Source organism: Vitis vinifera, chromosome 19, assembly GCF_030704535.1.
Source record: "Vitis vinifera cultivar Pinot Noir 40024 chromosome 19, ASM3070453v1".
NCBI classification, from domain to species: domain Eukaryota; kingdom Viridiplantae; phylum Streptophyta; class Magnoliopsida; order Vitales; family Vitaceae; genus Vitis; species Vitis vinifera.
The window spans coordinates 9,021,838-9,034,024 of record NC_081823.1 but is presented as its reverse complement, the minus strand read 5'-3'; the positions used below and the strand labels follow the sequence as shown (position 1 = coordinate 9,034,024).

Sequence of the window (12,187 nt, the reverse complement as noted above, 5' to 3'; positions counted from 1 at the left end):
GAGTTTTAAAAAATTATTTCGAGAATCAAATTTTGAAGAATTAAATTTAAAATATTGAAGTTTTTGGAAGATTGAATTTAAGGTCTGAAGTTTCGTAAACTAAATTTAAAAATTGAATTTTACAAGATTATTTTGAAAAGGGTATATATATATATATATTTTAAATAAATAAATAAATAAATAGATAAATAAAAATATATAAAATGAATGAATAAATGAATGAATTTGAAATGTTGGGATTTTAGAAGAATTATTTGATAACAAAATTTTCAAAAAATGAAAATTTTAACATGAAAAGTGGAATTAAGAAGATGGCACGTGAGAGAAAGAAAAAAAACTAACAATAAATCATTTTGAGGCCACTAGACCCATGCCACTAATGAAATAAAAAATTCATGCCTTTGACTTTCATTCACCAATTGTTTAAACAATTTCATGCCTGCCATGCAAAGAAGCTGCCTCTGCTCCCAACTCCAGCTATCTCCATTATGGTCCACTGCAATGTTATTTCTCATAGCTCCTTCGAAAAGAACCGTTCTTGAGGAATGATACCAAAACGAGACCTTAGATCATTGAGGAAAAATGGAGAAATCCCGCATTGGCAAGCAGAAATGGGTTTCGCGATGAGGGTGAACGAAAATGTGTTTGGCGGTGGCTAAGAACGGGATGGGTTTGGATGGATGAGAGTTTAGAGAAAGAAATGTGTATGAGGGATGTGAGTGGAAGTGAGGGGTACGTGCATGGGAAATGAGAATGGGTTTGCATGGGAATGGGAATGGGAATGGGCTTGCATGGACAGGAATGGGTTTGCATGGATGAGAGTTTAGAGAGAGAAATGGGTATGAGGGATGTGAGTGGAAGTGAGTTGAAGTGAGGGGTACGTGCATGGGAATGAGAATGGGTTTGCATGGGAATGGGAATGGGCTTGCATGGACGGGAATGGGTTTGCATGGAATGGGGTGGAAATGAGCTGAAGAAGGTGACTGTGACGTGGTGAACCGATTTTGTGTGTGATTACTACTCAAAAAGTGTTATTTTATAGTTTGTAATTAACTCTTTTAAACACTTTTGAGTAGTAGTTATTACCTTTTAACTCAATTGACATGTTAAGGACTCTTGCATTCGTTTCTAATCAAATTGTGTTAAGTTTTGGTGTTTTTGATAGCTTTTTGATCACCAAAGCAATCTAAGATGAGGGAGAGCTCTGTATAATCCATGGCAAAGCAAATGGAAGCTCATTTACAGGAAGACTCCAAGCTTTGGAGCTTTGTAGTCCTTTGCCAAAAGCAAATCAAGAATGCAAGGAGGAAAAACAGAGAGATGAATCTAACATGAAGAAATCCAAGAGGACAGCATATTTAGGACACATTTCGAGCAATTTCTGGAGTCCATTTTATGCATACTATATATCATTTCGAAGCTCGGGAAGTCAGGAGTCCAACGCTTCAAATAGTGTGCAAATCGGAGTTGAAATGAAGAAGTTATGACCATTGGAAGACAACCATGCCAAGTTGAAAGACAATTTCGCAAGCTGCGAAATCACAAAAGTCAACTTGCGAAATTGACACTTTCAACTTGCGAAATTTTCGCAAGTCATGTTTCAACTTGCGAAATTTTCGCAAGTCATGTTTCAACTTGCGAAATCCACCTATGTATTCCCGGATATTTGTGACCGACTCTTTTAGATTTTTTTCTTCAGATATTTGTTGTTTAAATCCCTATTTTTTCCTTGTAATCCACCAATCATAGGATTCCTTAGTTAGAAAGTAAGAAGGAAGGGTGAATAACCTTTATATATATTAGTTGTAATTTTTCTTTAAGAACATCTCGGGAGTTTTTTCTCAAAGACCAACTTTTGTATAGTTTTGAAGAAAGTAATACACAGAGCTTTGCTCTGTCTTACTTACTCATTTTGATTGTATTTTTATCGCTAGCCAAACAAACTCTGAGGATGTTTCCTTAGAGGATGAGTGGCTAGGCTTTTTATTTCTTGGAGTGAAGGAAGCTGGGTAAGGTTCAGAATGCAAAATTTGGAAGTTTTGTTGTTTCAGCTTTTAATGAAAAGGAAGTGTGACCCGTTAATGGTTTTTATGTTTTTAGTTAACTTAAAATGTCTTAAAATCACCTGGGCCAACACTTGGTAAGGCAAGTGGACTTCGTCCATTGAGTTACACTAGTTTATCTCTTGCGAGCCTTTGGAAGGTGGTTTATAGGTAGTATTTTCTAGAATAGTCAACACTTGGTAAGCTTTTGGACTCCAAGGAGGCATCCATTAGTTATCTCTTGCGAACTTTTGATGGGTAATTCAAGGTTAAGAATCACCTTGAATGACCAATGCTAGGTGAGAGGTATGAACCATTGCAAAATGATTTAGTTATAGGGAATTAGTGTTTGAATCCATAAAAGGGAAGCATCTGTACCGCACCGGTTCAGGAAATAATTATATGTTAAATCCCCAATGCGAGGAAAATATTCAAGTGACCAGAACTCTCTTTTTGTAATAGGAACCTGAGCCCAATGATCCAAAAACTCCAAGAAACACTTTTCTTTGTAAGTAATTTCCTTTATTTTTGGTTTCACCTAAAAGCCAACATTTTCAAACATCTTTATGTTTTCTTTTAATGCTAACCTTGAAAATAAAAAACACCAATTCAGTTTTGAATTAATATCAGTTGTAATTTGAAAACCTATCCCAGTGAACGATCCTAGAGCCACTATGCTATGCTAGCTAAGACTATCTTAGTACATGGTGAAATAGGTTTATAAATTTTGTTGATTACTCTAGTCTGAGGACCGAAATCAAGGTATACCAGTTGATTGAAGACCAATCAACAGGACATACACCAGCTGGGCACAAATCAATGTTGTGAAACCAAGGTTTGGTTAATCTTGATTTTGATGATAACAAAACAAGGTTTAAAACTAATGATCATATTTCAAGTGTGATTAGACAAGACGATTTCTAAAGTGGCAATCACAAAGACAATCATGCCAAGGAGAAATCATGAAGAAGAAGACCACCTCAAAGAGAAGAGTTTTTCAAGATCCAAGCTTCATAAGATCTCTTTGTAAGGTTGTTGGTGCACTAGGACTTTCATACATTTCATTCTTTATTTATGCACCAAAATCATTCAAGAGTAATATTGTTTTAAATATCTTAAGAATGGGATGATTTCATGTTTTCAACTAAAACCTTGTGTTAAATGATTTTCAAACTTGTATTAAAAGGTTTTAAGTTGAAAAATGTTGGGTGTTGAGCCAAAAAATGGCTCAACCGGTTCAACCGGTCGACCGGTTGTGCTTGTCCGGTCGAGGACCGGTTAAGGGAGGCCAAAAAGTTTCTCTCTCTCCTAGTGGCATTCTCTTCCCGATCAAGGTTGAACCTCAACCGGTTGAGGTCCGATCGAGGTCCGGTTGAGGTCCGGTTGAGGCCTAATAGTCACCTACCAAGTATTAAATGCTAACGACTAGTCAACCGGTCGACCCCTAGCTCGACCGGACGAACCTCCAACGGCTAGTTTGACTTTTTTCTTCTATAAAAAAGCTCCAAACTGCATTGTTTCATGAGCTTAACCTTTCCAAATATTTCTTGATTATATTTGAGCCTTGGAAGAGTATTTTTTAGTGCACCATTATTTCAAAACTTGCATATCTTTAGTGCACCATTCAATCCTAGCTTTTCTTGTATCATTTGAGCTTAAAGTTCTTATGCTAGGATTTTTGAGAGATTATTATATTTGTAAACCTTTGAAAGGAAGTTTCTCAAGTGTGGGGTATCACTTGAGGGGTTGTTTAAGAGAGGGATATCTCTTGAGAAGTGTAAAGGGTGCTTGGAGCCAAAAGTCCAAGAGGGTGAATTGGAACCATAATCCAATTGTATTGCTTGAAGGCTTGGTTTGGAAGCCTTGGATTAGTGGAACCTCAAGCTCGGGATTGAAGCTAAAGGAGAGTGGATGTAGGCCGGGTTGCGCCGAACCACTATAAACTCTTGTGTTTGTATTCTCTCTTCCCTACTCTTTAATTTATATGCAATTGTCTATATATTGATTATTATATACTTGTATATAAGCGTCTCTTGTATTCACTTGTTTAAATTTGCGAAAAAAGACCATCACCTTATTCACCCTTCCTCTAGAGTGATTACCATAGGTTGGATTAGCCTCAAATTTCTAACAAGTGTGTATGAAGAATAAGAACCGGTGTGCATGAAAATGGTAAGAGAGTGTACGTATGGGGTTAGTGGACGGGTGAGTCAAATGTGTTTAATGGATATTAAGATGAGTAAGGAATGGAAGTGAGTATGGTGTAGGTATGAGGAGCATAAGAAGAAATGGATGGCAGGTATGGATATGGAAAATGAATTTGAATGGTGAGAGGTGGTGAAGTGATGAACAAAAGTGCATGTACGTGGTGGATATGGGAATGAGAATGGGTATGAAGAATAAAATATGAGGATGATGATGGATATGATGTGTCACAGGTTTTGCAAAGGTTTTGAGGGAAGTTTCCGTGGGTTGGACTTCGCAATAAGAGAAAAGGCCACGTGATGACACTATGCTTTTTGATGCTATGAGGCCTGACTTTACCACTGAGGAAGATCGAACAAAGGGAGCTGTGTGCTTTGCAAAAAACCATTTGGCTCATGAAATAAATGGAGAAGGTCTTGAGGACTCTGATGTTGCTCACAAAATGGGCCATCCAATGGGCGTTGCAGGTCTATTTGACGCTGATTTTGGACCGCTTGATGACAATGGTCTTCCATTCCCAACAACGATAGGATCTCAGTCTAGAGGACAACCTAGCTGCATTATTTTTCCTTCTATACTGCTACTACATACAGCAACCTAACCAATATTAAAAGCAATAGCAGCATTATCAATGGCTATGAGTTGACATCCGACTGTCAAACCCTCTTTACATCCCAAGTTTCAGCAAGCTTCCGATATACTCATTCCGAGAAGTAAAACTTCAAGATGAAGGGTTGCAGACATCTAATATTCAGATATGGGGGCATCTGAAAGCTTCTCAGGCGGCGGCAGCTTAGAACAAAAGGCTCCAAGGACATATAGTTGCAACAAGCTCCAAGGAATGAGGGAAAAGAGACCAGAACAGGGGAGCTCACACAAAGAAAAAGAAAGACAAGTGATCCGAAACAACCAACATTAAGCTTGCAAGCCAAGTGAGACATCGAAATAGATTTTAAGGGCAATGTTAACAATGGCAAAATTTTCAGCAAAAATCCCGGCAAAGCAGAGCAGTACATAAGCATAATAGCATAAACAAAACATGAATCAACAATATCAGAGTTCACCAACAGGTTAGTTCTCAGCCAAAGATATATAAGTGACTAGCTCTTCACATACAAATACAGGAAGTAATAACTAGGAATAGCTAGGAAGAAATGGAAGCTTGGGGATGATGAATAAAAATAGAGGGTCTACAGTATCATACCTGAGAATAATCTCCTTCTTTACCTAGTTTCTTGCACCGTCCAGCTATAGAGTACCCCCTCACCTTACCCTCTGCAACTCTCTCTCTTCACCCGACCTCTTTCCCCCTCAAGCTAAAACCTCCAAATATCTCTTCTCTGTTTCCATCTTCTCCCGCAAGCCACCACTTGCTCCACTGTGCACCATTACGCAAGTTCCCATCTTCAACCACCACCATGGCCAGCCATCCTCTTTGCTACATGTCCAATGCAGCTGGTTTCATGGGAGGTGTCCCCCCCATTCTTTATTAAATAAAAAAATAAAAAAATAAAAAAAATAAAAAGGAGAAAAAAAAAAAAGAAAAAGAAAATTCCCCTCTCCCGGGTGGTCCCAAAACCAAAGAAAAACTATATGTTTTTTTAGTTTAGAGGGGTCTACACTTTGTTTATTTTAATGTAAATTACAATTCCAAATGGAGTTTTAATTACAACCTATTAATACTTAATGTTACAAAATTTATTCTATTACTACAACCTATTAATATTAATGATATTAAAATTTAATTCTCTTTAAAATCACCCTCTAACATTATAAAAAACTTATAATTAATATATCATCTAATTAACAATTAAGAATTATTTCACTCTTCAAATTTATTATGATGATCATTTCACTTTTCATCTCTAAACATAACCTTTTTTTATCATTATTATTTGAAGAGAATTAAGAGGTTTTTGTAAATCAGTACTCCCAATTCCAATAAAGTACTATTTGGTAAGTTATTGTTTAGTGTTCTTAATGATTTTGCTTAAATGTTTATGTTACTCATGTGTGGAGTATAATTATATTACTTTATTGAATTTTATTTATATGATTTTGAGCTTTTTAGAACAATACTAAAGTGATGTTTATTTTTTTGGCTTTTTGCTGAAAACAATTTAGTTTTAGAATTTAAGTTGTTTGTTTTTCTACTTTTTCATGACTTATTATAAACTTTTTACTAAATAGAAAAAACCAAAATATGTAGCTTTTTCTAAATAGAAAAAATAACATATTGGTTTTTTTTACTTTTTAATACTTAATAGAAATAAAATACTACAAAAACAAACAACATAATATTTAATACTTTTAAGCATTAAGGTTCTATTTAGAATTAAGTAAAAAAACAAACACCACCTAATTCTTCAAAGAGTTTGTTGGATGTGAGTTGAGAGAATATTGAAATTTAAGGTAGTTGGTAAATTTGAGAGGTGAGTAAGTTTAGCATTCAAGTACACATTTTTTCTTTAATTTTTCATTTTATAATCCAATATTTATTGGAATTAAAATTTGCTACTTATTTTATAATTTTAGTATTTTTGTAAATACTTTTAATTTGTCTAATTATGCTTTTAATTTATATTATTTTTTAGATAACTATTCACAACTTCAATCTTTTAATAAAAAAATGAAGTTGGTTGTTTCTCGAGTGTGTTTTTTTTCCTCATTTTTAGTTTAACTGAATCTTAATTTTAGAATGATTAGAACTCTCTAGGAAATAAAATCTTTAATTTTTTTAAAACATATAAATTACTATTCTAAAGGGAAAATGCATTTCTTTATTTTATAACCTAATTTCTATAGGAATTAGAGACTACAATTCTTTGTTTTATAATCCAATGTCTATAATAATTGGAGACTTCTTTATTTTATAATATTATGTCTATAGGTATAAGAGATTCTTACTAATGCTATACATTTAGTATTTCTGCAAATGTTTTTAATTTGCTTTATTTTGTTTCTTTTAAATTTTATTTTTAACCAACATTCACAATTTAAATCTTAAAAATAAGAAAAATAAAGTTATTTATTTTAATTGAAATTGGGGTAAGTGATTTTTTAGAGTTCTTCATTTTGGGATTACTAGAATTTTCTTATTGAATTTTTTTATTTTTATTTTTTAAATACCAACCACTATTCTATAATGAATTTTAAATAACTATGTTTTTAACGATTTGAAAATGGAATACCAAGTATATTCGGGAAATCAAAAATAATTATTTTATTCTCAATAAGATATTTATATTTTTATTTGCTAATGATTTCTCTTTATTATGACTCTGTATTATATTCTAGTAACATATAGTTTGTCTCTAAATGGCAATGAAAATAGATAATGTGTCTAAATAAAATTTGGTACATATCATTGCTAAGGATTAAGGTGGCGTTTATTTTGCCTAACTTAAAAATATTAATTCTAAAAAGAATTTTGCTATCTAAAATTTTAAGATAGGATGGAAAAGTGTAACCTTATTTATATTCCATCTCAATCACATCATCCATGTAATGATAACCCAATTGATAAAGTAATGAAGGGGCATACAATTTATTTGCTGTCCGGATGCCTGAGAGAAATGTCAGTTCATGAACATCTATGATTGCAGGTTATGTTCAGTGTGGGAAGGCAAAGGAACCTATTCATCTTTTTTGCAAAGATGGAAGAGGTGGGGCTGAAGTGTAATGAGGTGACAGTGGTGGCTGTGCTTGCTGCTTGTGCTCATTTGGGTGCAGTTGATTTGGGGAAGGGGATTCACGAGTACATAAATGGAAATGGGTTTAAGAGAAATGTCTATATTTCTAATACTCTAATGGATATGTATGCAAAATGTGGATGCTTGGAGGAAGCACGTAGAGTTTTTGAGGAGATGGAAGAACGGACTGTTGTGTCATGGTCAGGCATGATTGGAGTGCTGGCAATGCATGGAGAAGCCGAGGTAGCTCTAAGACTCTTCTCTGATATGTCCCAGGTCTGCATCGAGCCCAGTGGGGTCATTTTCGTTGGATTCTTGCATGGTTGTTGCCGCATGGGGGTTGATAAATGAGGGGCGCAGGTTCTCTGTCAGCATGACTAGAGATTATGGAATAATTCCCCAGATTGAGCATTATGGTTGTGTGGTTGGTCTTCTGAATAGCGCAGGGCTACTTCATGAGGCCCATGAGTTCATCAAGCCGAATGGGATTGTGAGAGGTGCTCTCCTTGGCGGATGCAGGGTGCACAAAATATGTCAGAAATGTCAGAAGAAGCAATCAAACATCTTCTTGAATTAGACCCGCACCCACTTATAATATGTGGTGTTATCAAACATCTACGCAGAGAGCAGAAGCAGGAGGGTGGGAAGTTTGTGAAGAAAATGAACTGGGTGGAGTTCAATGGCAGTAGATGTAAGTGGTCCATAAGTTTGTGGCTGGGGGAGGAGAGCCATCCTGACGAGCACATATTCCAGGGGTGGGAAGAACTGCTGGAAGAAATGGGGCTAAAGGGATATGTGAAATTTTTTTATGTCCCATAAGAGTAACATTAAGTAGAAAAAATGTAGAAAAAATTTATGATTCATAAAAGATCAATAATATATGTGGGGTACCATATCCTATCTCCAAATGTTCTTGTTGAAGTAGAGAAAAATAAGAAAATGAAAAGAAAATATCCAGGGTCTTATTCCTACTGGAACTTCACACCATAAACACCACTAAAATGAATTCCTAGAAAGAAGAATACAAATTTGTTCTCAAATAGTAGGACAACCTTCAGCCACAACCCCCGGTGCTGTAGGGCATGAAGCCAGTGGGCAATGATCGTCTGCTGCCAAACCCCACCAGTCCACACCAAAAATATCTTTAGATTGAAGGGCAAAGAAAATGATGATTCCCATAAAGGCAACCCCGGCATCTAAAGCTGCTGATAAGATGTAGGTGTGCTTGGCCCACCACTGCCTGTACCTGTTGTAAACATAGAAGTTGAAGAAAACTCCCACAATTCCCCACATCACAAAGTGCACAGCTCTAGCTGGTGGCATGTTTCCTGTAGCTCCTATGATAATGGGCATGTGGATGAGCCTGATCCATTTTTGGTTGGGGAATTTGCGTGAAAGGAACCATACTGGAACAGGGGCAAGAAGGCCCGCAAGGAAAAACCAATTCATCTCTGGGTAGACCCCCAACCTTCCGAACATTCTGAGTGGACCAATAACTCCCCATATGACTGAAGCATTGTAGAAAACGTCATCACCAGGGCATGTCCATGGACTTCCTTCTGGTAGCAAATCCAGATCGCATATATGCTCCACGGTTGTAAGAAGCCACCATGCTGTCCCAAAGTAGACGCTTGAAGCAATCACGGTTCCAACTAACTGAACACAGACCAAAACATTTTAATGGGAGGAATTTAAAGTTAGTCAAAAACTGAGATATTGTTGGTTGGATGATTTACCTGAACGAGGAACATGGATCGGGGTGGGATCTTCATGTAGTGACCTAATTTGAAATCACTGAGAAATGTGAGTGCCTGCACCATGCTGATATAGCCATAGGTCTTGAAAACCACATTTGCAAGCGGTTTCCCTGGGTACATGAACCCAATAATCAGCTCTGTGATCACATTTAGCCCTGGTTGCTGCATAAGCATAACAACTTTGATTTAGGAATGAATGGCAATTCTTAATTGTGTTCTGGTTCTACAACTTCTCAAGTTCAACACACGATGTAAAACAAATAAACAAAACCCATGTAAAACAACCATGCCTGATTTGTCGTGGCCGTTATTATCCCGATGGGTAAGGTGAAAAATAATGCCAAGGCACAACATAGCAAAATTCCCCACCATGGTAGTTGAAGCTGCTTGTCGAAACCTTCACAGGCAAGGAGTGAAAGACCAAGCACTACAATCAAAATTAAATGAAACCACCATTGGGGGACTATTTTATAGTTCTTCTTCATCAGTCTCGTATGCACGTCTCCAAACTTCTCTCCTGCTGCTGCCCTCGTCTTACTCCACATTTGCCAGATAGTACTAAACCATTTTTTTGGTAGAAAAACCATGAGAAGAATGTGAGGTCAACAAGGATTGTCAAGAAAATGGATTGAAGACAAAGCTAAGAATTTCAAGGAAGACTTACCTTCCATTGAAGAGTGCAACATGTGAGACAGCAGCTGCTAGAGTTGCAAAAGAAATCCCATATGTGACTGAAAAGAAGACACTAAGATAAAGTTTGCTATAAGCATTGTATTCATCTAGGTTGATTGAGAAAGTTTTTGGGTCCAAAATTCTGGTGAGATTGTATGGCTGACCAGTTGAATCGAAGGTGTGAGATGAGAATATAGGGAATTTCTTAGCATCATATGCATTATTGTAATAGGTAAGGGGGAGCAAAATATAGACAATTATGAAAAACCCAACAAGAATATTAATGATGGCAAAGCCAGGAGTGGCTAAGGGACTTCCTAAGAAACTAGCAACTGTGGCCCAGTCGAGGCCGAATGATCCAAGGCCCATGCCATAGAGGCCTGAACCAATCTGTTGGGCAGTGATTGAGTTCTTCCAAATCAAACAAATAATGGAGACGGTACTGATGGAAGGAAACAAGTAGTTTGGGACCAGGTAGTAGGCAAAGCTTGAAATGAACACAATGAGAAAGAATTGCAGCCTAGTGACTCCTCCTTTGCTTCTTTTTTCTTTTTCATGCAATGCCCTGCAATTTAACAAAAACCATTTTCATGAGAATGAAAGAGAGGAAGAGGGAGAGGGAGAGGGAGAGGGAGAGGGAGATGAACCTGAAGAGAGAGACTTGGACTAGATTTGATGGCCACCACATATAGGGGGAGTCCACTAGGTATTTTCTGAACAGGCCAGCCCATCCATAGCCAAGCAACTGAATTCAATAGAAGAAGAGAAACTATCAAGGTGAACAAGAGAAACTAAAATATCAAATTAATTGGTGGATTAGTAGTATGAGTAAACCATATACTACAACATAAGTAATTTATGTAAAACATAAGCATCATAGAATTAACTAATTGAACAATGTCCACCTACGAAAGAATACAAAAATGATGGTGAATGTGATATTATGTTGGATCAGTTGTATAGAAAACAAAAAATCTCAATGATGAAAGAAAGTCCTCTGACTTTCAAACCAGGGTCATCAATGATCAGACTAGATGGTTCAAAGGGAGAGATTGAATTGACTGTAAAAAAGGCCAAACCTACCTGAGTGGTTTGTACTAGCAAGTATCCTGCTCCTGGGCTGAGACTCCTTTTGTAGAATGCCTTGACAATTGTAAGGATACCAACTGCATAAACACCACCCGATCCAGAGTTGGCAAACATGGTGATCAACACATGCTCCTTGATATTAAAAGGCCCCGGATTCAGGGAAAACGACCACTTTGTGCATGGGACTTTGATCGGTTTCTCTGGGAGTGTTGCAGCCATGAACTTCCCTAGTGGCAGGGTAACTATCTGTGCTGAGACTGATGAAATGCTGAGTTGATTACTGCGATAGCCAAAGAATTGGTTCACAAAGGACAGAATCACACAGGCTGCTACACCAAGCACCCATGTCCTGAATGTCAGAACAGGTTCTGTTGGATCATCTGTGATTGGAACTGTGAGCCTCACTTGCTCTATGGGACAATCGTTTTCCTCTTCATCCCCTGCTTCAACAAATCACAACTTGGTTAGTATCGCACTTCAAAAACTTCACTACTTTGATCATTCCACTATTGGATGTACAAAAACAATTCAACTTGTTTGTTGATTCTTTCATGTTCATCTCCATTGGAAAAGAAAAAAAAAAGGGGACTATTTTCTTGAGAAATGCATACCATCAACTTTGAAGTTCTTCTGGGTGACTTCATCCTGAAGTTCTGCCATTGCTCTCCCTTTGATGTGTTCTTCAAACTCAATTCATATACCTATATATATGGATAACAATAAATTTTTA

The 12,187-nt window shown here is 36.7% G+C and overlaps 1 protein-coding gene across 1 annotated transcript; it reads right to left on the bottom strand.

Annotated features, from left to right (window-relative positions):
* Positions 1-8,782: 8,782 nt before the first annotated feature.
* Positions 8,783-12,187, bottom strand: LOC100249762 (oligopeptide transporter 1). Its single transcript, XM_010646305.3, has 7 exons — positions 12,069-12,187; positions 11,452-11,897; positions 11,016-11,113; positions 10,361-10,933; positions 9,987-10,254; positions 9,676-9,858; positions 8,783-9,595 (listed from the first exon to the last, which is right to left on the bottom strand). The coding sequence occupies exons 1-7, from the start codon at positions 12,115-12,117 to the stop codon at positions 8,975-8,977; spliced, it is 2,238 nt and encodes a 745-aa protein (XP_010644607.1). The 5' UTR covers positions 12,118-12,187; the 3' UTR covers positions 8,783-8,974.